Raw genomic sequence first — 22000 nt, forward strand, 5'->3', positions numbered from 1 at the left:
ATATTGTGTCATGTTTCTCCTATAATTCTAGAATCTTGAAAAATATTGACCATTCAGAAGATAACAGATTGAGAAGTGTGACAAACTAGATGTTTACACTGTTACAGAAAAAAAGATACTTGTTTTTGAAGTTGTTATAAAAGTTATTAGATAGATGCATCGTTTTGTTGTAATTTTTTTAAGCCGTGTATACTTTTGTCCATTGAACTTAGGGCATGAATTTTGCACTGTGTGCAAAGGGCTTTTGGATTTCCCTCTAAAGCAGGTCTCAAAAAAAGATTGTTGTCACCTTCACAGTTGCCTGCCCCTCAGCCCTCTGTGGCCTGTAGGGGATATGATGAGGGTTGTTCACCTGCAGATTAAATTCCTGCATGTCTCCTCTCTTTTGTGTAGGCTGGAAAAAGATAGCATTCAGCAGAGCTTTACCAATGAAGCAGAGGCCCAAGCCCTTCAGGCCCAGCAAAGAGAGCAGGAGCTGACACAGAAGATACAGCAAATGGAGGCCCAGCATGACAAAACTGGTAGGTGGTAGGGAAAGATTAGAGCCTGGGCACTGGCTCACAAGTCAGGCCCACGCCTCACTGTGAAATGACATCAGGAACACCTGTAACCTTTGGCTGGCCGAAGGGAGCAGATGCTAACTACACCGGAGATTCCGAATTACATATTAGTTAGCGTTTAAAAGAGAAAATGGAAAGTATTGCCCACTGTCTGTTGATTTCAGAGTGCTGCTCTCACATCTGTTGCACCATCTGGATTATGAGTTTATTTACCTGTGTTCAAGAAACGTAAAGCTGAGAGAGACCACAACAAAGTAGAAAAACAAAGGGCTTATTTTTGGCTGGGTTTTCAGGCACACATGTTATATAAAGAAAATAGCATCAGAAGCTCTGCGGGAAATGCTCTGAGCTTACAGTTAGAGTCTCCTGAATAGCATTGAACAGTTCCCACAGTACACACATTATAGCTACTCTAAAAGCCTAATGAGTTTGCTTCAGCATCCAAACTGGAGAAAAGCTTTAGCCATTAATCGGTTCTTAATTCACTGTCGCAGCTGGATGTAATTCAGTGGCTCTAAATTGATATGTTCCTTTATTTAATCTTTGCAGCTTCGAACATTTTTAGCATTTGTATGATTTTCCCACCTCCCCCACCCCAGTCTACAGTGATGTTTAATCCTTTGCATTCTTCAAGTTCTCACAACTGCTGTTAAAATTCACTAATACAAGGCATTGACCACAGCTGGCAGCTTGGCTAAAAATTTCCATCTTTCATCACATTGGCGCGATTCTGCAGTCGGAGTTGGCCAGTAACTCTTTACCTTTAATTTGAAAGTAAAATGCACTTTGAAAATAGGCAGTTTGGTTTGTTCCGTGGGAGCATTATGTAGCTCCTTTCACTTTGAGTTGTGTATTCACAGACAGTGTTAGTCAAAACAAAACAGTGTCAATCATTATAATTCCACACCACATATTCCAAGTTGATTGTACTATTAAAACAAAAGTTTTATTGATCCTGTCTCTTCCAGGAAAATGTTGCCTAATTTTAGTGCCTTGATTTATTTTGTTTTGTATGCTATACACTTTTTGCCTATCTAATATTAAAAAGAAGCAAAAGGCTTCGTTTAATCTGTCACGTAAAGGTAATTTCCTCATGATTTAATGTGTACTGTATTTGATGACACAGTAAACAAAGAAGAAAAAATGACCTCTTATGCTCTAAGTGAAAAATTGCTGACTTAAAGTTTATTAAATAGTCTATTCACTTACAAATTGCTAACCCAGCCATGTTGACTCAGAATTCCCTCCAGCATACTCAGTGGAGATTTTCTTCTAAGAACCTTGGCTGGAACAAAAAAGAAAAAAAGAAAATCCACCAGACTTAGTGTTTCTCCACTAAAAGGAAAAGGAGGAGATTATAGAATATGTTATTGTTTGACCTCAATTGCTCGTAGGATCTCATTGATCAAAGAGTCGTGGGCAGCATCACTTAATGTTGTAGATAAGAGTGTTTAACAGTCAGAACCACCTAGGACTACAAAAAACACCCCTCTCCAATTTTTTTCACCCGAATTTTCATTGCAACTCATGCTGTTAGCAATGAATTCAGCCTAAGGAAAATTGCACATCTCACTTTCATAATTATATAAGTACATGCAAGACAGGGAGATGAGATATCAGAGTAAATAGGAAACATAAAGTATGGATTATAGGGCAGAAGAGATCTCGGGGGGTTTAAATTAGGTGGTTGTAATCACTTTTGAAACTATGCATAGTAAATTTGTGAGATATGCATATAATAGCTTGTGTATTATAAAAATGTCTGTGATGCCATTTAAAGTATCTGACAGTTTTTTTAATGTTACACCAACCTTGCATAATAAAAAAATATTTCTAGGGTGTTATTATTATGAATATATGCTTCACAAGATTTAGTGTTTTGCTAGATGAGAGGTCGTATGATTTAGGACATTAAAGGAAGCTAGTGGCTTATAGTAAATGTGTAGTGGTCTTCATGCTTTTTCCACTCTACATAGCTAAGCATTGCAATATTATAACCATAAATATCTTATATTGATGGGGTTGTTTTTATTTCTAGAAAAGGAACAGTATTTATTGATGACCTCCCAGAATACATTTTTGACAAAGTTAAGGAAAGAGTGCTGTACATTAGCCAAGAGACTGGAAGATATCTCTCAGAAGAGCAGGTAGGTAATATTTATACAATAGCACTGTTTGCATGAATACTATAATTTTCCCTTTAAAAATCACTTTCTACTATTTTATAGTTCAAAAATTTTATAGTAAAAAAATTTGTTGGCTTTAGTTCTCTGTGAAAGTATTTTCTTTGTATGGATACTTCATCAATGGCCCATATAAATATCTTAATGTTTTTTTCATGATTATGTGAGCATGCTATTATTGAACTTTTTTTAACATATTCAAACTTCAGATTCTGAAATTTCAGGAAACAAAAGTCAATCAAGATGGCAATTCTAACAAGGAATACGGATAAATAAGTTTTTAAAATCTCAAATTGATCTAGTTAACTGTTTTTTATCTATTACCACAGTTCTCGATAAACACATAGAAGCTATCTTTAGGTAAAATGAGAATAAACAAAATATGTATACAGTCAGCCTTCCATCTCCATTGGTTCCACATCTGTGGATTCAGCTAATTGTAGATCAAAATTCTTCAGGGGGATAAGGGAAGGGTGGAGGGAAGCAATCACTAAAATGCTACGAGGAAGTATAAAATGTTATTTATAGTATGTTTACATTATATTAAGTATTATGAGTAATTAATGATTATATTAAAACATACAGGAGGTTATATAAGGGGGCTTCAAATAGTTCATGGGATAACTCCATTACATTTTAATTCCATTTTCCCACAAATGTTTTGAGGCCCCCTCTTATGTAAATACTATGTCATTTTTTCTAAGGGACTTAGTCATCTATGGATTTGGGAAACCTCAAATCTACTTATTGGGACCTTAATGAGTTTTTGCCCTGCATATTTTATTGCCAGGTTACCTCAGTGAATAAACTGTTTTATATTCTAAAGTATGAGAGGCCTGAGTTCTCAATCTATATTACTGGGCAGTTTTGGACAAGTTTATTTGATCTATTCAGACTATAGTTTCCTCTTTTGTAAATGAATGATATTCGACACAGCTGCTTTGAAATGAATCATAAAAGCCAACATCCTATAACTACATAGATGTCAAATATCTCATAACATGGAAAATGATCTCATTATATCCAATGGAAAGATAATCTCTATAGCTTCACTTCTGCATTTTTTCAGAAGCAAACAATATGGCTCCCCCAACAAACTAGCATTAGGCTTTCTCAGTCTCAATCGGAAGGAATTTCCAGGAAAATCAAAGCATATCTGATTCCTCCTGGTCCTACCTTGGGTTCCTGCATCAAATGGCAATTATAGCTGATGGAAAGCTCATCCCCAAATACTTTGGGAAATCAGAGGGTTTGTGAGCCTGGTTCTTTCGGCTAATAAGAAGGCAGAGGTTCCTGCTGCCTGACAGAGAATGCTCTAAATTTTGCACATATTCTTTCAGATACTAAATGAGTATCTTGTTTGAGTGAGGGGAAAGCTTCAAGGGCTGGGGGTGGGGTTAGAGGAGGGAGCAATACCAGATATTTTTAGGAAATGTAGTAAGGAAAACTTTTTGTTGTTCATGAGAGAGTTCTTTGTAAAATATTAACAGTAGCTATTCCTAACCAGAAATTATTTCTTTTAGGAAAAAATGCCTTTAATAGATATTCTTTTAAGATTATTTTATGACAAAAAGGATTGGGAAAGGAGGGAGCTGGAAACAGGGAGTACATGAGGTTACATTGTGGGGGCTGCATCAGCGGCATGAAACAAAATGTGTATGAGTTGTTGAATGGAAACCAATGTGCTCTGTAAACCTTCCACCAATTCACAATAAAAAGTCACAAAGGAAATGATTGCCTTGTGAATGATTATTATTTTGCTCTCTAAAGAATCATAATTAGAAAAATTAAAGTCTATAAAAATGAAGGTGCTACATTCCTTGGCATATATTATTCAGCTCTCACAACAGCCTGAGACAGGAATTATTATCTCCTTTCACAGATGGAAAAACCAACATTCACAGAGTATTTAAATAACTGCTGAGTGACGGAACTAGAATTTTAGCCTAGGTATTTCTGGTTTCAAAGCCTATGGATTTTCTCTTATAATAATTATATATTTTATGTTTACTACTAAAGGAAATCAAGAGTGAAATATTTCTGACTGGAAAATGTAAGAGAGAAAATGTAATCTTTTAAATTATTGTGGAGTGGTAGGTGTAATCTGCATATTAACCTGGAAGCTCAGGTTCACTCTTACAGGCGGACCACACCTAGTTAATGGAGGTAGTGAACCTTAGCATCTCTCCAGCAATTTTTGAATTATATTCCAGCTCTTGACCACGAGTTGGTAAATTGAAAGTTTTTCTTTTATGGCTTATACATGGATGGCATTTAATAAATATTTTTGAACAAATGAATGATAAGTGAAGGAAACAAGTGGGTGAAAGTTAACAGAAAAATTTACTTTTCCATTCAATTTATACACCATTTGTTTCATAACATTTGCAATTTCTTCAACACAGCACCATTCTTTCTGCTTCTTTTTCCATTCATCCTTCTTTCCTGCCCTTTCCTGCCTTTAGAGCTTTGTTTTTGGGCAGATGCTGCCCTGTTGGTCTCCCGTGGTTGATTGTTCTGAAAGGAGCCTGTTATTTGATAGCAGGCAATAAAAGGGCATTTGGCAATTGAGAAATAATTCATTTTGATTCTCACTGCCTCTTACATATATAGTCCTGTGTACATTGCCTAATGTCTCCAGATCTCAGTGTTTCCATTCTTAAAGAGTTCAAGAAGGGAGAAAAATTTTTGAAATGGGTTGTTGTAGCAATGGTACCATACTGCTTATTGTAATTGAACTGTGGCATGATAGGATGTCTGGATTCGTTCCTAATAAAATGGGTTTTGTTTTTTTTTGGATGGGAGGGAGAAAATACGAATATTGCTTTTAAAAAAAGTTTTCCAAAACTATGTAACTGAATTGTTGGGGTCATGAAAAACCTTGTAGTCACAATGGATGACATAGAGTGAAGCACTGAAAAAGACCCTAGTGCCATTGAGTTGATTCCAACTCATTGAAACTCCGTAGGACCGAATAGTACTGTTTCTATGGGTTTCTGAGATTGCATCTCTTCATGGGGGTAGAAGGCTTCATCTTTTGCCTGTCATTTTGAAAGGCTGAGGCAACGTATAACCCACCAGCTCCCCTTAGAGTGATACATAATAACTGTTAAATTGTTGTTAAGTTTTGACTGGTAATTTTGATATCACGTCAATGAGTTACTATTGGAAAATATGGATCTGATTGTGTTTCAGGTCATGGTCTGGCACTTTGTCTTATAAAGCCAAAAAATTAAAATAAGCATCTACCATAATTCTGTAAATTGATCAGAACTAAGACTAGCAAGCATAAATTATGTTAACAGTCATTATTTTTAAAAATGTTAAACCCATTGTCTTTGAGCCAGTTCTGACTCGCGGCAGTTCTGTGTGTTGTAACGCAGAACAGCTTCATCCAGTTCTCTTGGCTGCAATCTCTGTGGAAGCAGATAGCCAGGCCTCTGTCTCATGGTGCTGCTGGCTGGGTTCATACTGCCAGCTTTTGGTCTAAGAGTGGAGCACAAATCATTTATGCCACCCAGAGACCTTTTAAAACTCTTAACGATGCCTGAGATATTTTACATTGTGTGCCTACAAGAAAGATTGGATAAATTGTGATTTTTAAGGTGTTTTTAAAAAAAGAGTAATCTGTCTGTTTGTTATTCTTAATTTCTTATCTCATTTATCTTTATCTTTCCTTTTATGAAGATTGCAGCATATGCAATGACTCACTCAGGCAAAAATTATCATTCCATTTTCATGTTAATGTCTGCTTTGATGCCACCTATACAATTTGAAATTATTTCTTAATCTTTCAAAATAAAAATTATAAATGTATTGAGCCATGTAGAAGTCTTCCAAGGAAATGGCTCTGTGCACTCTTCTACCAAACTTTTGAAATAGGAAATTTCCTCTGTGCTTTGAGGTGCAGAAATCTTGGAGTTTTTGTTTTGTTTTGTTTTAATTTTCAGAATTTTATCATTGTGGAAGCTAAGTGTTCAAAATAATTCTTTACACCTTAGGGATTTTGGCTGAGATTCTCTTCAGGGTGTTATAATAAGAATTTTCATGAAAATAAATGTTTATTTTTTATTAGTCAATAATTCAAAGCAAAAAATTTAGCCCCTTTCCATTTTTTAATTAGCAGTTTTATTGGTATATAATTGTTATGAAATTCAGATATAATGCAATAGTTCAGACATATTAAAAAGAGCTGTACAATTATCACTATAATCAATTTTACAACATTTTCTTCTGTCTTATATTCATTATTATTAGCTCTCCTGCCATAGCCCCAAAGGAACCATTAATCCATTTACTGTCTCTACAGGCTTACCTATCCTGGATTTCATATACAGAAAAGCATACAAAAAAACAACAACCCCCAAACCAATAACAATAATAAAGTAAAACAGAAACCTTCAATTGAAAAAATATTAGAAACTAGAACAAATTTTAAATGGGCCAAAAGGGAGGTCACATCAAAGGTGTTAAGGTTTAACTTAACTACATCTGCAATAATCCACTTCCAAAGCACTCTGCTTGGTAGCAAAGCTATTCACATCCTGGTCTACGAGGGGGTACCCCCCCCCAAATGGGAAGTTTTTTTTCAAAGCTTTGTATTTAAGTTTTGGGGTTTTTTTTACAAAACAACCTTATCACCTTCAAAGTACTCTCCATTACACTTAATACATTTGTCAAATTTGCGATTCCGTTCTTGGAAACATTTTTCAAACTCATCTGTTTGGATGGTTGACAGCACCTCCCTTGTTTTTTTCTTCACCTTTTCTACATCATCAAATCTCTGTCCTTTCATGTCCCTCTGCATTCACGGAAACAAAAGGGAATTGCATGGAGGTGAGGTCAGGTGAGGCAAGAGAGGCATGCTGGGTTTTTTGCCCCAAACTGGCACACTGAGATGGTTGCATCAGCAGGTGCATTGTCGTGGTGGCAGAACCAGTCTCCCCCCTCCCCCACCTGCCACAAATCAGGCCTTTTTTTGTCACACACTGTTACGCTATCTTTTCAGAATCTCTAAATAGAAAGCTTGGTTAACAGTCAGACCTGGTGAAATGAACTCCAAATGCACCATCAGTCAATATTTTCTTCCCTTTTGGAAGTTGATAGATGCCCAGCATGAGATTTGTCATCAATTGACATTTCATTGTTTCTGTGGCATTTTTCCCAAGCAGGAAACAATATTTCACAGCTGCACGCTGTTCTTTTAAATCAGCCACTACAAAAAACCAGATTCGAGTGAAACTGCTTCATGGAAAAATTCACTGTGACCAGAGAGAACCTTTCCAGGCGACACCACTGGGGGTACTCGGAGCCGTTACTTGATGCTTCCCTAGCAGGAAAAATGTGTGCTACGAAAGCTCCACCCAGTGGCAGTTGTTTTTTTGGGGGGGTGGGGGGATACCCCCTGTATGATCAGAGTGGATTCATCTGAGGCTTAATCCATGTGTAGTTCTCCTTCTCTTTTTTTTTAAAAGGAAACAACTCTAAAATGTGTTAACAGGGAGATCAGTGACATTACAGTTCAACCCGTCATCTGCCATAATTGACTTCACTACACTCTCTGTATGATAATATGGCTATTGCCATCCCTTCCTTGATAGCAGCATTTCTGCTAAGAGTTCTATGTTATTCAGGAGCTCATCCAAATGAGATAATCTTCTTTAGTCCCAGGTCTAGTGATGTGCTTAAAGCCGGGGATGAGCCATGAAGGAGCTTGGCAGCGAGTGCTCTTCTTGCCCTGTCATTATAATGCTTGGCCCCACCTCTTGATGGGCCACACTGCCACAGCATTTTGAGATGGGTCCTCTGTGCACTTGTCTCTTGACTGTGTTTTCTGAGCAATGTCTGATGATCCAATAAGCAAGGTAATCATGGGCTTGTTTGTGCTTACCTATGAATCTGTACCATGTAATTTTTTAACCCATCATGTCTCTGCTTCTAGGTCTGCCTGACATCTGTCTCTCTCCTAACCCCACAACCCCTTTCTACAGAATCAAAGCTTGTCTCAAATTTAAAGTCCCTGATAGGAGACAGACAGAAGGTATGTTTACTCATCTGTTAGTACATCAGCACAAGGAAGGCCCTGATTTTCTCCCCAATGCCCAAACTCACTGCCACTGAGGCTATTGCAATGCATGGTAACTGTATAGGCCAAGAAAGAACTCCCCCCATGGGGTTTCCAAGTTGCTAAATCTTTACCAGAACAGATAGTGCCCTATTTCTCCATAGAGCTACTGGTGGTTTCGAACTGCTGACCTATGATAGGTTAGCAGCCCAAGTTTAACTCACAGCACCATGTAGGTTCCCTTTCTCCACAGTTAGTCTGAAAACTGAATAATGGCAAAAACTTTTGTTTCTTTTGCTGCCTAGAACCTTCCACCATGGTTCCCATGGACAGCCCTTTCCACATAGTAAGTATCCTATACTGCACACTTAGCCAGTCTGTAACCCTGGCGTTTCCATTTTAGAGTGGAACTGCTGATTCTGTGCATTTTATATGATCTTGTTTGTGACCATCAAACAAGATGATTAATTTCATTTTGCTTTTAATTGGCACCAGGCAGACAGTCTGGTGGATTGTAGTCAAAACTTGCTTAAACATTTGATTCTCTTTTTTACTGTATTCCCCAGTACTCTGAGAGGTATTGGTATTGGAATGGCTGGTGTGTTTTTAAGGGAAGTAAATGGTGACATTTAAATATCTTTGGTGCAGTTGTGATTTCCTTCATCAAAGTGAAGGAAGTGTCCCAACGCCCCAGGGTGCTTAGATGGGTCAGCAGTAAATGTGATTTGCAGGGTGAGCTGAAACCTGGCCTGGGGAAGAATGCCGCAAGACCGCACACTGGTGGGGAAACCCCTGCTAGCCAGAGGCTGGCGGCGTTGCCTCTCAGCACTGCACGTTGAAAAGAACCCTACATTGCATATAAGCGGGGCTATGCAGTTGTGATTCTCTTTTCCTTTCTGTCACTGTCACTTTCTGGGTTGCTAAGCTTGTGGATTGATGTCTAACACTGCCCATTGTGTATTTGTGATTTGCGTTTTGTAATTAAGAGGAACAATGGGAGTCCATTGGGTCTCCTTATATATAATGGTTGGTTTAATTTGTTTCACTTCTATCTTGTTAATTGTAAATTGATCATTAAGATTTGAATTCTAATCTGTCACCAGGGTTGTGAGTATTGAGGCTAGAGCAATGATCCTGGTTTTAATCACTGATGATGAGAAACAAATTTTATAATTTTGGTACATATTGCAGTTCATATATTTTAACACTGTATTTTATGGTGTTATAAATATTGTTAAATGACTTTTAGTGTAGTTTTACTGTGTGGACTATAATGTATAAATTATATTACTGTGTTGGCAACAGTAGGTATCCAACTGTGTGAGTTTAATTGAAGTAAAGAACACAGACCCGGTTGAACTATTTTTTCTCCCCTTGCATGTTTAGATGTTGTTTGTGTGGGATACTACAGAAATTATATTCTACAAGAGGACACTGATGTTGGCCTCTGCTAACTGTTACTAAAACATTAAACCAAAAATGAAAAGAATAAAGCGTACAGCAACATATTTTCTCTTATAAAGCAATAACCATTGAAATTCTAATTATAGTAGTAAAAGATTATCTTATACTTTATGCAAATACAATTACACTCTATAACTGGTATATAAAAATACAGAGAAAAGTTCATGCTTTTGTGAAATTAGATTTTGTATGAAAATGGATTAGTCAATTATCCTTTACTTGACACTAGGAAAATCGTGTCACAAATGTAATCTCAAAACTAGAAGAGAATACTTAAACATATACTCCTTAAACGTAGCAAGCTACTCCCAGTTCTAGGAACATATCATGGACTCTAGATAGCTAAAGGATAATGTCTCTGCACACATACCAAGTAACTATTGACCTTGCAAGTCATCAGGTAATTATAATCACATTATATAAAAAGAAATACATATACACAGTACTCCTCAGATATATCTACAAACCCCCAAAAAAGATTATTGAATAGCACACTGATTCAAAGTACTATGTGCTTTACAAATAACATTTATATTTTTGTGTATTGAAGTAATATATCCCTAATATAGAGAATTGGGAAAATTCAAAGAAGAATTAAGGAATTAACCTTAACACCTAGAGATAACCGTTGTTGATTGTTGACATATATAGTTTTTATCATGAGCCCAGGTGGTGTAGTTGTTTCACAGTGGGCTGCGATCTGCATGGTCTGCAGTTTGAAACCTAACAGCTCCTTCCATAAACAGTGTCTCGGAAACGTATGGGGGGGTCACTGTAAGTCAGCATGGAGTCGATGGCAGTGAGTTTGGTTTGGTTTGGCATATGTAGGTAAATGCGCATACATATACATTTATATGTAACTGAAATTATATTACATATCCAGTTTTACATCCTGTTTTTTTCCATTTAATATCGTCTAATGAGCATTTTTCCATACCTTCATGTGTTCTGAAAACAATTTTAATTGACTCATAGGTATGATAATTCGTTAGCTGTGTAAGGTGTTTCCAATGTTTAACTCTTATGGGTAGTATCATCCCAGTACATAAATCTGAATTTCTGGTCATTCTCTTAGTCAAAATGTATACAAAGAGAAAGCCAGTTTACAGACTATGAACCTTTTACAGACTGTTAATGTATATTACTCTACTCAAATACTACACTAAGTTCTGCTCATTCTATATGTTCTCATGTTGATGGCATTTCAGATAAGGGCAGAGTCAACAGTTTGAAACACCAGCTGTTCCACGGGAGCAAAATGAGAGTTTCCACTCCCATAAAGAGTGACAGTTCAGACACCCACAGGAGTAGTTCTGCTCTGTCCCACGGGGTCTATGAGTAGAATTGATTCAGTGGGAGTGAGAGGAGGGGGAGGCAGTAAATAGCCAAACCTCATATTTACCTTACACAGAACAGGAAATGAAGACATACCTGGTAGGGTTTAATGGAGGCATTAATGTAAAGGATGGATTATGCTAACTGGCACAGAGTAGCCAAACAACAAATATTTGATTTTTAGTTAAGTATCTGGTTTTACTTCTACTGATTAGAGGTAAACTGATCATTGAGATTTGGTTCTAATCTGTCACCAGGGTTGTGAGTTTCATTTCATTGAATAATAATGAAATTGAATATGCTTAGGGCTTTGGAATTTTTTTTTGGCCATTTATGTGTCCTCCAACCTGAATATATGTTCATATTCTTGAGTCAGAGTCAACTTGATAACAGTGAGTTTGGGTTTTGTACATTTATTTAAAACTGAGATCTTGATGGTGGAAGGGTATTAGCACTTTATTTAATGATACTTTTAGCTTTGTTGGTCTAAATTTTTATAAATACTCTTCTTGTTCTTTGCAATTTATTTAACTATAAACTTTTAAAATTAGTTGATTATTTGCTAAAAATACATTATTTGTCCACTGTAAAAATCAGAAAATATGGAAAAGGATAAATAAAGAGAAATCATTCTGAACCATCCAGAAATAATAAAATATTTTGGACTATATTAAAATTGTAAAGTAATCATACTCATTGATTATTCTATATGTGCTGATTTTTAATGTTTTTTGTTTCTTACCAATATGTCATATTTTAGGTCCATAAATAACAACCATAAACAACGACGAGATCAAAATGTCTATAATCTATAATATAGTCTAAAATATAAATCAGATAACTTGATAGTCTATAATATAAATCAGATAACTAATCTGTTATTGATAGAGTTCTAGATTAGTTGTCCAGATGTTGGAATGAGGTGCAAACTACCTCCAGAAACAATGCTACAATGAATAGTCTCACAAAACATGTCTTTTTATAACGTTAATATTTTTATATTATTAATCTATTTTTAGCTTTCATGTGTATTTCATTTTAAACTTCCCTTTTCGCTTGTAACATATCTGAGAACCAATAAATATTCTTCTGAATTTTGTTCATAATCCATGTGGTTACAGTATGTTTGTTTTCTTCTTTTTGATTTTAGTTTTTGCATGATGTAATAGGAAATACCACTCTTGGAATAGTTCTAAATTAACAGTTTCTTATATGCACTGCCTTTGAGACATTTCTAATTTACAGCTACCCTAAGACAGAGTAGAACTGCCCACTCGGGTGTCTGAGGCTACAAACCCTTAAGGGGTCATCAGAAAGCCTCATCTTTCTCCAGTAGAACAGCTGGTAAGTTTGAAGGTTAGCAGCCCAACTCTTTTGTTTTATATGTAGTTTTGAAAGAAGTAATGTAAGTCAATATTGATGGCTTTTGATACATTTTAAATTTAGCTAAATTCTTATTAACTGGAGCAAATGTAGATTGAGTATTTAATCTAAATTTGAAAATTAGATAACCTATGCGTGTGTATGATCTATTAAGAAAGACAAGGCATGAAGCACGAGTCAGAGGCATAAATTATAAACTAATATATGCATAAAGGCTAGAGGTAGTTCCAAAAACTATGCTAACATATGGAGAACAGGGAAATAATGAATCAGGGCAAGCGTCCTTGAGATGGCACTTGATCCTGGTTAAAAACGAAATTAGGAAGGAGGTGAACGACAGTGAAAGAGTATTCAAGACGTGAAGTATTTTGGTCCTTGAAATGAACAACTGGGGAGGTATAATTTCCCTTAGCAAATCCAAATCCTCTCCAGATGACCAGGAAAAAAAGCACTCTTATTTCACCTAGGGAGGAATCCTTGCTTTGAGAGAAATAATTATGTCAAGAGTCTTACTTAATTTTTGTCAAACCATTTTATTAGGACATATTCCAGAAATCATACCATTCAATAATTCAGTCATATCAAGAAGTGTTGTACAATCACTACCATAATCAGTTTCAAAACATTTTCTTCCTTCTTGTACTCCTGGATATTAGCTCCCTATGACATGTCCATCTCACCTGCTGTACCCTCTAGGAACTCTTCATGTAGTTATTGTCTCTATAAATTCACCCCTCCTGGGTTTCATATACTGGAAAACAGAAAAATACGTGATAGAAAGTCAAAAGGCTACTGCTAAACAGTAAAAAAATGAAAAAGATAGGCCCCAGTTTGGAAAAACAAAACATTAAAAACCAGATCAAGCTCAAAAGTGTGTCAAAGGGAGATCAAATTATACAGTTTTAACCATTCAAGTCAAGAGTTTTCATTTTAATCAACTTTAATCATCTTTACAATACTCCGTCTGATGACCAGGCTATTCCCATCCCTCAATTATGGTCAGAGGGAAATCACTGGAGGCTTACTTCATGTGTGGATCCTATAAATGTATTTTAGACTTCCACTGTCATTCATAGCCTTCTGTAAGCCAGAATTTCACAATTTAAAGCTCTGATACCGTTCCCTCCTTTGGATTTGCGTTATATTATTTACAATCCTTGGGTCACACATGTTGGTGTGCTTCTTCCATGTGGGCTTAGCTGATGTCTCACTTAAATGGCAGCTTGTTTGAAAACAAGCCTTTAAGATTCTAGATGCTATTCTCTCTGATAGTTGGGCACCATTTAATTTCTTCACCACACTTTTCTATAGCACCCATATCTTCCATGTTTCCTTCATGAGGGCAAGTATCAAGTGGGGCCATGTAATAAAAACTAATTGTTCTTAGATTGGAGCAAGGGTTAACTGTGAGCCCCAAATCCATTCCTACTATATCTATGTTTTCTATCTGACTCTGATTCATCTTAGAGACTTTTGTTATTTTGTATTAGAGGACCTTATCGATCATCTCCCTGATGCATAAGGTCCTTCTTTTTATAGTGTCATTGATTTAGCCCATGGTAATGTGTTTAAAATACAACTGAGAAACAAAGGTGCAACGAGTATAGGCAAACTAATAAATTGGAATACATGGATTATTGATTTGTACAGATTATATCCATATGTGGCAGGATACTGTTTACACATAATGTGGGAGTTGATGGTCTGCCAAAACTTACGATAATATTCATTAACAATATCATATCCAGGCCTGCCAGAATAATATATCTTAGTAAAGCAAGTCATGCCTACCGACAGTTAAATACTCTTGATATAGCTGTCTTCTGCTTCTTTACACACAATGTAGTTTCAACCTTAAATCTTTGGGCTACAGGTGTGTTTGAGGTAGAGCCAGTTCACCTAGTAGGGTTTCCACATCACACCCCTCTGGTGTGGCCTTTGGAGTATGTTGTGCGCTTCGAAGATCCAGGGTTCAATGTCTCAGTATTCTATGGCACATGGCCTGGGTCCACAGGGTCTTTTCAGAAACTCAGATGAGTATGGATTGTTACAAGAGCTGTAAGAGCCCCCAATTAAATGATTTATTTTTAAAAAATAATAACAATTTTTAAAAAGAAAAAGAAAGAAACTCAGACCAATGTGCCCAATAAGGAGCATAGTGTTAGGCATCCTCTCCCCTTGGGGCTCATAAATGTTGTTAGTCATTTTTTTCCCACTAGGAAGTTGTTCCTTCCCCTTTATCTGCCAACAGAAATGCACTTGTCTTCTCCCAGATGTGCATGCTCCCTGCCCCTACTCTGGACTTGATTTTTCCCATTACTACCACTTATCATTCTGGTTGGAATGTCAGCAGGTTTGGGGGACCTCATCACATTTGTGCATGACAGCCTCTAAATGGTCATCTTCTGCTTGAAAATCTGATCCCAGTTAAAGTGATGGCTCCTCTGTCAAAGTGGTTTGAAGATAACCATACAGAGTGGATGATATATGGCTCATGGGCACTAGCCAGGCTCTCTACTTTGGTGCTTGCTAGAGTTGGTTAGTGGATTGCATGGCTTGAAAGCATGAGTTTGGCTTAATCTTGGTGTTTATCCTTACAGCAGTGCTCTTATATAATGTTTGTCCTTTTGTGATTGACTAACTTCACTCAGTATAATGATTTCCAGATCCCTCGGTGTCGTGGTTCATGGTGTCATCACGTTTTTTCCAGGATGCGTAGTATTCCATTGTGTGTATATATGGAAGTATTTTTATTCATTCTCCTGTTGATACGAATTTGGGGTGTTTTCAACTTCTTGCGATTGTGAACTGTGCTGTTAAGAGTCTGTCTAGGACTGGTGCTACTCTATGGCTGTCATATTAGGGTGCCTCCTCAAGAGTCTTACTTTAAAAGCAGTCAGGACACCATCTAACATTAAGCAGGTAACTACATATATTATGATATGAGAAGGTTTTATTTTTCAGGTTTCAGCTCTAACCAATAAAGTAGAACATGAGGAGACCCTGGCAGTGAGAATAACCAAAACCAAACTCATAGCAACCCTATAGGACAGATTTTAAGAAAAAGGACAGAGATCTTTCGATTTCCAAATTCTGAAACTTGAGCTAATCATTCAAGACACTATTATTTCCTGGGGGACATTAGCCGTCACCTAAGAAGATATCTGTGATCCCAGATGACATATGTGCAGACAGAAGACTGAGCGAATGTAGTGGAAGAAAGTGAAAATGATGTAAGTGCCTATGGTAGGTGGTACATGTGTATTAAGCAAGTTTACTGCTTTCAGAATTCCAGGGGGTGTGAAAAATTGGAAGGTAGTGTGGGACCAAACTTGAGAATTGTATCCCCACTCCATATAAGCAGGTACCTCCTCTACCCAGAATCCCAAGGGCTTTCTCTCCCAAAAGAATAAACCAGCAGATTCTGATTAAAAAGGAAGATAATAGTTAAAATAGAAGAAGTTATTGACAGTCACTCTTCTGAGGGTAGCTTCCCGATTCTCATACTCCCCCCCCCCAACTCCTAGACGGCTGGGAATAAGGGTTGTATATGACAAGCAGAAACTGGGGAGTTGTTCTATTGAGAAATAAGGGTCATCCAAAAGGAAAAAATTACTGTGGTGAAGTGAAACTGCTTGTCTTTATAACTCCCACCCAGTGATTGGGTGGAAACAAACAGATAAGTATAGAGGACTCTTAACTCATGGATTGGGCACTTCTGCCATTCCTCTGGGTATGTGAGACATCTCAGAAGCAGGAATAGGGAATTCCATGATCATCAAGAAAGAAGAGCTACCAATGGAGCTTCGAGATCCCTACCTAAAGGGGTGGAGGCAGCAGACACCAAAGGCTGAACCCTGCTGAGACAACGAGAGCAGCGCTGAGATCACATGGCAGAGTGATGGGCTCCTGGCCCACAGAACAAACAGGCCATGAGATCACATGGCTTGAAAGGCTGAGGACCAGAGAGAGACTTGGCTGCTATCTGAGATGAGGCTCTACAATGGACAGAAGACTGTATCCTTACTGTTTTCTGATACTAATTTATGGTAGCCTATTAACTTCCATAATAAGCCCCTATAATCTGGGGTATTGTCTATAAATTCTGTATAGCCATTGAGAAAGATTAGAACCCAGCAGAGAAGTAGAGTGAGTGGGAGGAATGGTTTGTGTCATGACTGGATAAAAAAAGGATGGGTGGTGAAGGCATGTCTGACCTCTGCCTTATGGCAATCAGCCTTAAGCAGCTGTGGCATTGGATTCTCCTCCTTTGTGGAGCTAGAGGAGGACAGATGTGGGCTCTACACCATTTCTTCAATGATAAATAATGCTGTTTGGAATCTCCCCTTGGAAATGATAGCTTCCTACTCAGTCATCCTATACTAAAGCCCACTTGTTTTGGGGGGTAAATGTACTTAGGTGCAAATGCAATCATAATACACTTGATCAGTGGGATCATAATACACCAAGTAGTAGTATAGCAAGGAGCAATAGTTACTGTGTGTCCTCGAGGATAAGCCAAGCTTTTCAGCACATTTGAAAAAAAATCATTTTATTGGGAGCTTGTACAACTCTTATCACAATCCATCCATCCATCCATAGTGTCAAGCACATTTGTACATTTGTTGCCATCATCATTCTTAAAACATTTGCTTTCTACTTGAGCCCTTGGTATCAGATCCTCATTTTCCCCCTCCCTCCCTGCCCCTCTCATGAACCCTTGACAATTTATAGATTATTATAATTTTGCCATGTCTTTACACTGTCCGACATCTCCCTTCACCCACTTTTCTGCTGCCCTTCCCCTAGGGAGGGAATTATATGTAGATCCATGTGATCGGTTCCCCCTTTCTACCCCACCTTCCTTCCACCCTCCCAGTATCACCACTCTCACCACTGGTCCTGAGGGGTTCATCTTCCCTGGATTCTCTGTGTTTCCAGTTCCTGTCTGTACCAATGTACATCCTCTGATCTATCCAGATTTGTAAGGTAGAATTGGAATCATGATAGTGGGGGGGAGGAAGCATTTAAGAACTAGAGGAAAGTTGTATGTTTCATTGTTGCTACACTGCACCCTGACTGGCTCGTCTCCTCCCCGTGAGCCTTCTGTAAGGGGATGTCCAGGTGCCTACAGATGGGCTTTGGGTCCCCACTCCGCACTCCCCTTCATTCTCAATGGTATGATTTTTTGTTTGACACTTCGTGATCATTCAACACCTTTTTAATGCAGTTTGTGGTAAAATTAGTTGCCTCGGCTGATATTCGGGTCGGCTTATACTCGAGTATATATTCGAGTACATAACTATTATAATGTAAGTGCATTTGATGATTTTGCCCTAAACTGTGGTATACTTGTAATTATATTGACAAGATGGAGATGGAGGAAAAGGAATGGAACACGTAAAAGAATTTTATTTTATCTCCCATTTTAACTTTTTCAGTGATAGAAGAACCAGAGATAGTGGTGCAAGCATGTTTATCAATGTGGATTTAAACAGCAGAGTAAATAGATTTTAAAAAATTAAAAGTAGTTGTTATGTTTAGCTGGTTTAGGAGTCAGAGGGTTGAGGATCGCTGTGTTTGATTTTAACAAAGTATCACCAAGGTAAGCCCAAGCCCATCACTACTATCACACTAAGTCTGACTCATAATGGCCACGAGACTGTAAATCTTTACAGGAATGGATTGCTTCAACTTTCTCCCTCGCACTGGCTGGTGGGTTGGAACTGTTGACCTTGCAGAGAATGGCACAGTGCTCATCCCACAGCACCACCAAGGGCATCTTACATTGACTAGGTTAATTCAGAGGACTCTCTGTTAGAGAAATTAATCCAAAGGTTGCTCATTTAGTAATTTGGTGACAGTTTTGGGTTCTTTTCCTTTTTTCCTATCCCTAACCCTATGGTGGCTGGTTTTTAATAAGTCTTTAGTAAATATTGGTTATATGAATGATTGCCTTCAAACGGGGGGAGTTGCGCATTATCACTTTTGTGGTTTTCCATGGAAATTCCATCGCTATTGGAATACGTTGCTTTTTAGTATCTCATACTTTACTAATCCCATTAACCCCAATGCTGTTGAGTTAATTTTGACTCGTAACAATCCTATGCGACAGGGTAGAACTGCCCATATGGTTGCCAAGGCTTTGATTTTTATGGAAGCTGACTGCCATTCTTTCTCCCACAGAGTGGCTAGAAGGCTTGAACTACTGACCATTCAGTAGCAGCCAAACACTTTAACCTCTAGTATTGTATTTCATTTCTCTAAGACCTGAATCCCTACAATCCATGTATGCCTCTATTATACATTTTTTAATCTCTGAAAATTTTCTTTTGCATGAAATAATATTTGTTTTACAGTTATGATTAAGCATGGAATTTGGGATAATGTTAAGGGTGTATAGTAAATAAGTTCTAATATTTAAAAAACTTTCTCAACTATCATTTTCGTATTTTTGTCTCTCTAGATGTGAACTTGCTCAGCTCAACCAAGAAAAAAGGTACACACATGACAAACTGGCAAAGTTACAGAAGAGAAATGATGAACTGGAGAAACAGTGTGTTCAGCATGGGAGAGTCCATGAGATGATGAAGCAAAGGTAATAAAGGTTTAATAATCAGCAAATGTGCCATAAGTTAAAAATGTTTGCTTCGAATACTGAATGGAAGTTCTTGAGGAACAGATACAATTTATGCTTATTATGCTACTCAAGGGAGGTGTGCAAAATCTTGCTGCTTTTTTGTGTGTGTGTATACTTCCTGAATTTAACATTGTTTTTATGGTCCAGAGAGGAGAGTGTGAACAACTGTACTATTCTTTAAAGGTATGGAATCAGATTTAATATAGAATATTATAGGGAAGCAATCACTGTAAAGTATAAGTTGCTAATATTATATTATGGAGGAATTTTTTAACTTTTCTTTTAGAACCTTAACCAACCCAAGTTGAGCTCCAAGGCAAGCTCCTAAAAAGAGAGGATTAGATTTTATACGTGCACACCAGAAGATACGTTTATGATATTATGAATCTGTCACAGACTTCATAGAAACAGTCATGAATATGCATTAAGGCAAGGTTATGATTCTTGACAGTAGATGGCTCATCAGATCCCTCACTTTCAGATGTCTTCTAGAGTTGGATTGGTGATATCTTCCTGGTGACTTTTGGTTCCTTGACCAAAGCACTTTTGTTCTGGGATAGCCTGAAGGTGATGACTGTTCTTCCTGTGAATGTTGAGCAGGCCAAGTCTGGCCATAACTGATATTCACTTGTAGTAGGATACTTTCCCTGGAGGAAAACAGAAAACAGCTCAAGAAACAAGGTATTAGAAAGGAAAGTACAGGTTCGTTATGGGGAATTGATGAGGTATATCCCAACATCCAGCAATGAAAAGTCTAATCCTAGGCGTAAGTTCCTTGGCCAAGCTGTGGCATTTATAGCATTACACAGGGCTAAGCAGGTTGGGGAGTGGCCTCAGAACCTAGGTTTTATGTGCTTTTTGTAAGATGAGATATGCACTTGGCTCAAATACCGTAGGTAAAATATCTTATTAGAGGTTGAATGAGCATTACTAGAGTCAGAATTTGCCTTCAAATTCTTTGCTTCTTTCTAGTGACATTTACTTATTCTCAGTTGCTTTATTAGCATCTAATTCACATATCATTCACAAGAGGCAGGGGGGCCTGATTCAATGGCTCAGTCACATCAAGAAGAGTTGTACAATTTTCACCACAGTTTTATTTTATCATTTTATTGGGAGTTCTGACAGATATTATAACAATCCATAATTCAATGAGATTAAGCATAATTGTACAATTGCTGCCACCATCAGTTACAACTCATTTTCTTTCTTCTTGAGCACCTTGATATCAGCTCCTCTTTATGCTCTCCCTCTTCCACTCTACCCCCCAAGGACCCTTTATTATTTTATATATATATGCTGTATTTTACACCTGCTAGTGGATCCGTTCACCTACAATTCTGTTGACTCATTCCCCTCGAGTGGAGTTATGCTGACATCATTGTTATAAGCTCTCCACCCCCTGCCTCTTCCCATACCCTCAGGGAATCGTTACTCCCATTACTGTTTCTGAAAGGTTATTTTTACTTGCATACAAAGAACAATCTTAATTATACAAATGAACATAGGCAGGTCTAACAAGATTAATGAGGTAAAACCAAGACCATAAAAGTAAGTGGGGAAATATTAAAGAACTAGAGGATATTTATGTGTTTCATTAGTGCTATTCTAAACCCTGGATATGTCATCCCTTCACTGTGGCCTACTGTGAGGGCCTGTCCAATTATCTTACACGTGGGTTTTGGATCTCCTCTTTGTCCACACTCCTTCACATCAATTTGATGGCTTGATTTTGAACTTCTTATACCTATTCCCATTGACACCTTAAAGATCACATAGGCTGGTGTGCTTCTTCCATGTGTTGTTATTTCCCTGCTTGATGGCCACTTGTTCAACTTCAAGTCTTTAAGATCACCATCATCTTTCTTCACCACATTTGCTTATGCACACATTTTGTCTTCAGTGATTGTGTTGGGAAGGTGAGTATCATGCAGTGTCACTTTATTAGAATGAACTGTTCTTGTACTAAGGTAGAATTTATTTATTATTATTATTATTTTAATCATTTTATTGGGGGCTAATACAACTCTTATCACAATCTCTACATCCATCCATTGTGTCAAGCACATTTGTATATTTGTTGCCATCATCATTTTCAGAAAATTTTCTTTCTGCTTGAGCCCTTGGTATCAGCTTCTCATTTTTCTCCCTCCCTCCCCCTCTCTCCCTCCCCATGACCCCTTAATAATTTATAAATTATTATTATTTTTCATGTCTTACACTGACCAATGTCTCCCTTCACCCACTTGTCTGTTTTCCATCCCCCTGGGAAAGGGTTATAGGTAGATCATTATGATAGGTTTCCCCTATCTCCCCCTACCTTCTCCTTCCCCTCCTGGTATGGCTACTGTCAATATTGGTCCTGAGGGGT

The 22000-nt window shown here is 37.5% G+C and overlaps 1 protein-coding gene across 2 annotated transcripts in view; it reads left to right on the plus strand.

The window, feature by feature from the left end:
* Positions 1-22000, plus strand: part of SDCCAG8 (SHH signaling and ciliogenesis regulator SDCCAG8) — a 282359-nt gene that overhangs the window by 178428 nt on the left and 81931 nt on the right. For both annotated transcript variants that reach the window (XM_013003961.3, XM_045298104.1), the window contains exons 14-16: positions 394-521; positions 2599-2707; positions 19456-19587. In XM_013003961.3, coding sequence (XP_012859415.3) covers positions 394-521; positions 2599-2707; positions 19456-19587 — 369 coding nt within the window. The remainder of the gene's footprint in view (positions 1-393; positions 522-2598; positions 2708-19455; positions 19588-22000) is intronic.

Source organism: Echinops telfairi, unplaced genomic scaffold (genome assembly GCF_000313985.2).
Source record: "Echinops telfairi isolate 266 unplaced genomic scaffold, ASM31398v2 ScPeMD7_7424;HRSCAF=8462, whole genome shotgun sequence".
Taxonomy (NCBI): Eukaryota; Metazoa; Chordata; class Mammalia; order Afrosoricida; family Tenrecidae; genus Echinops; species Echinops telfairi.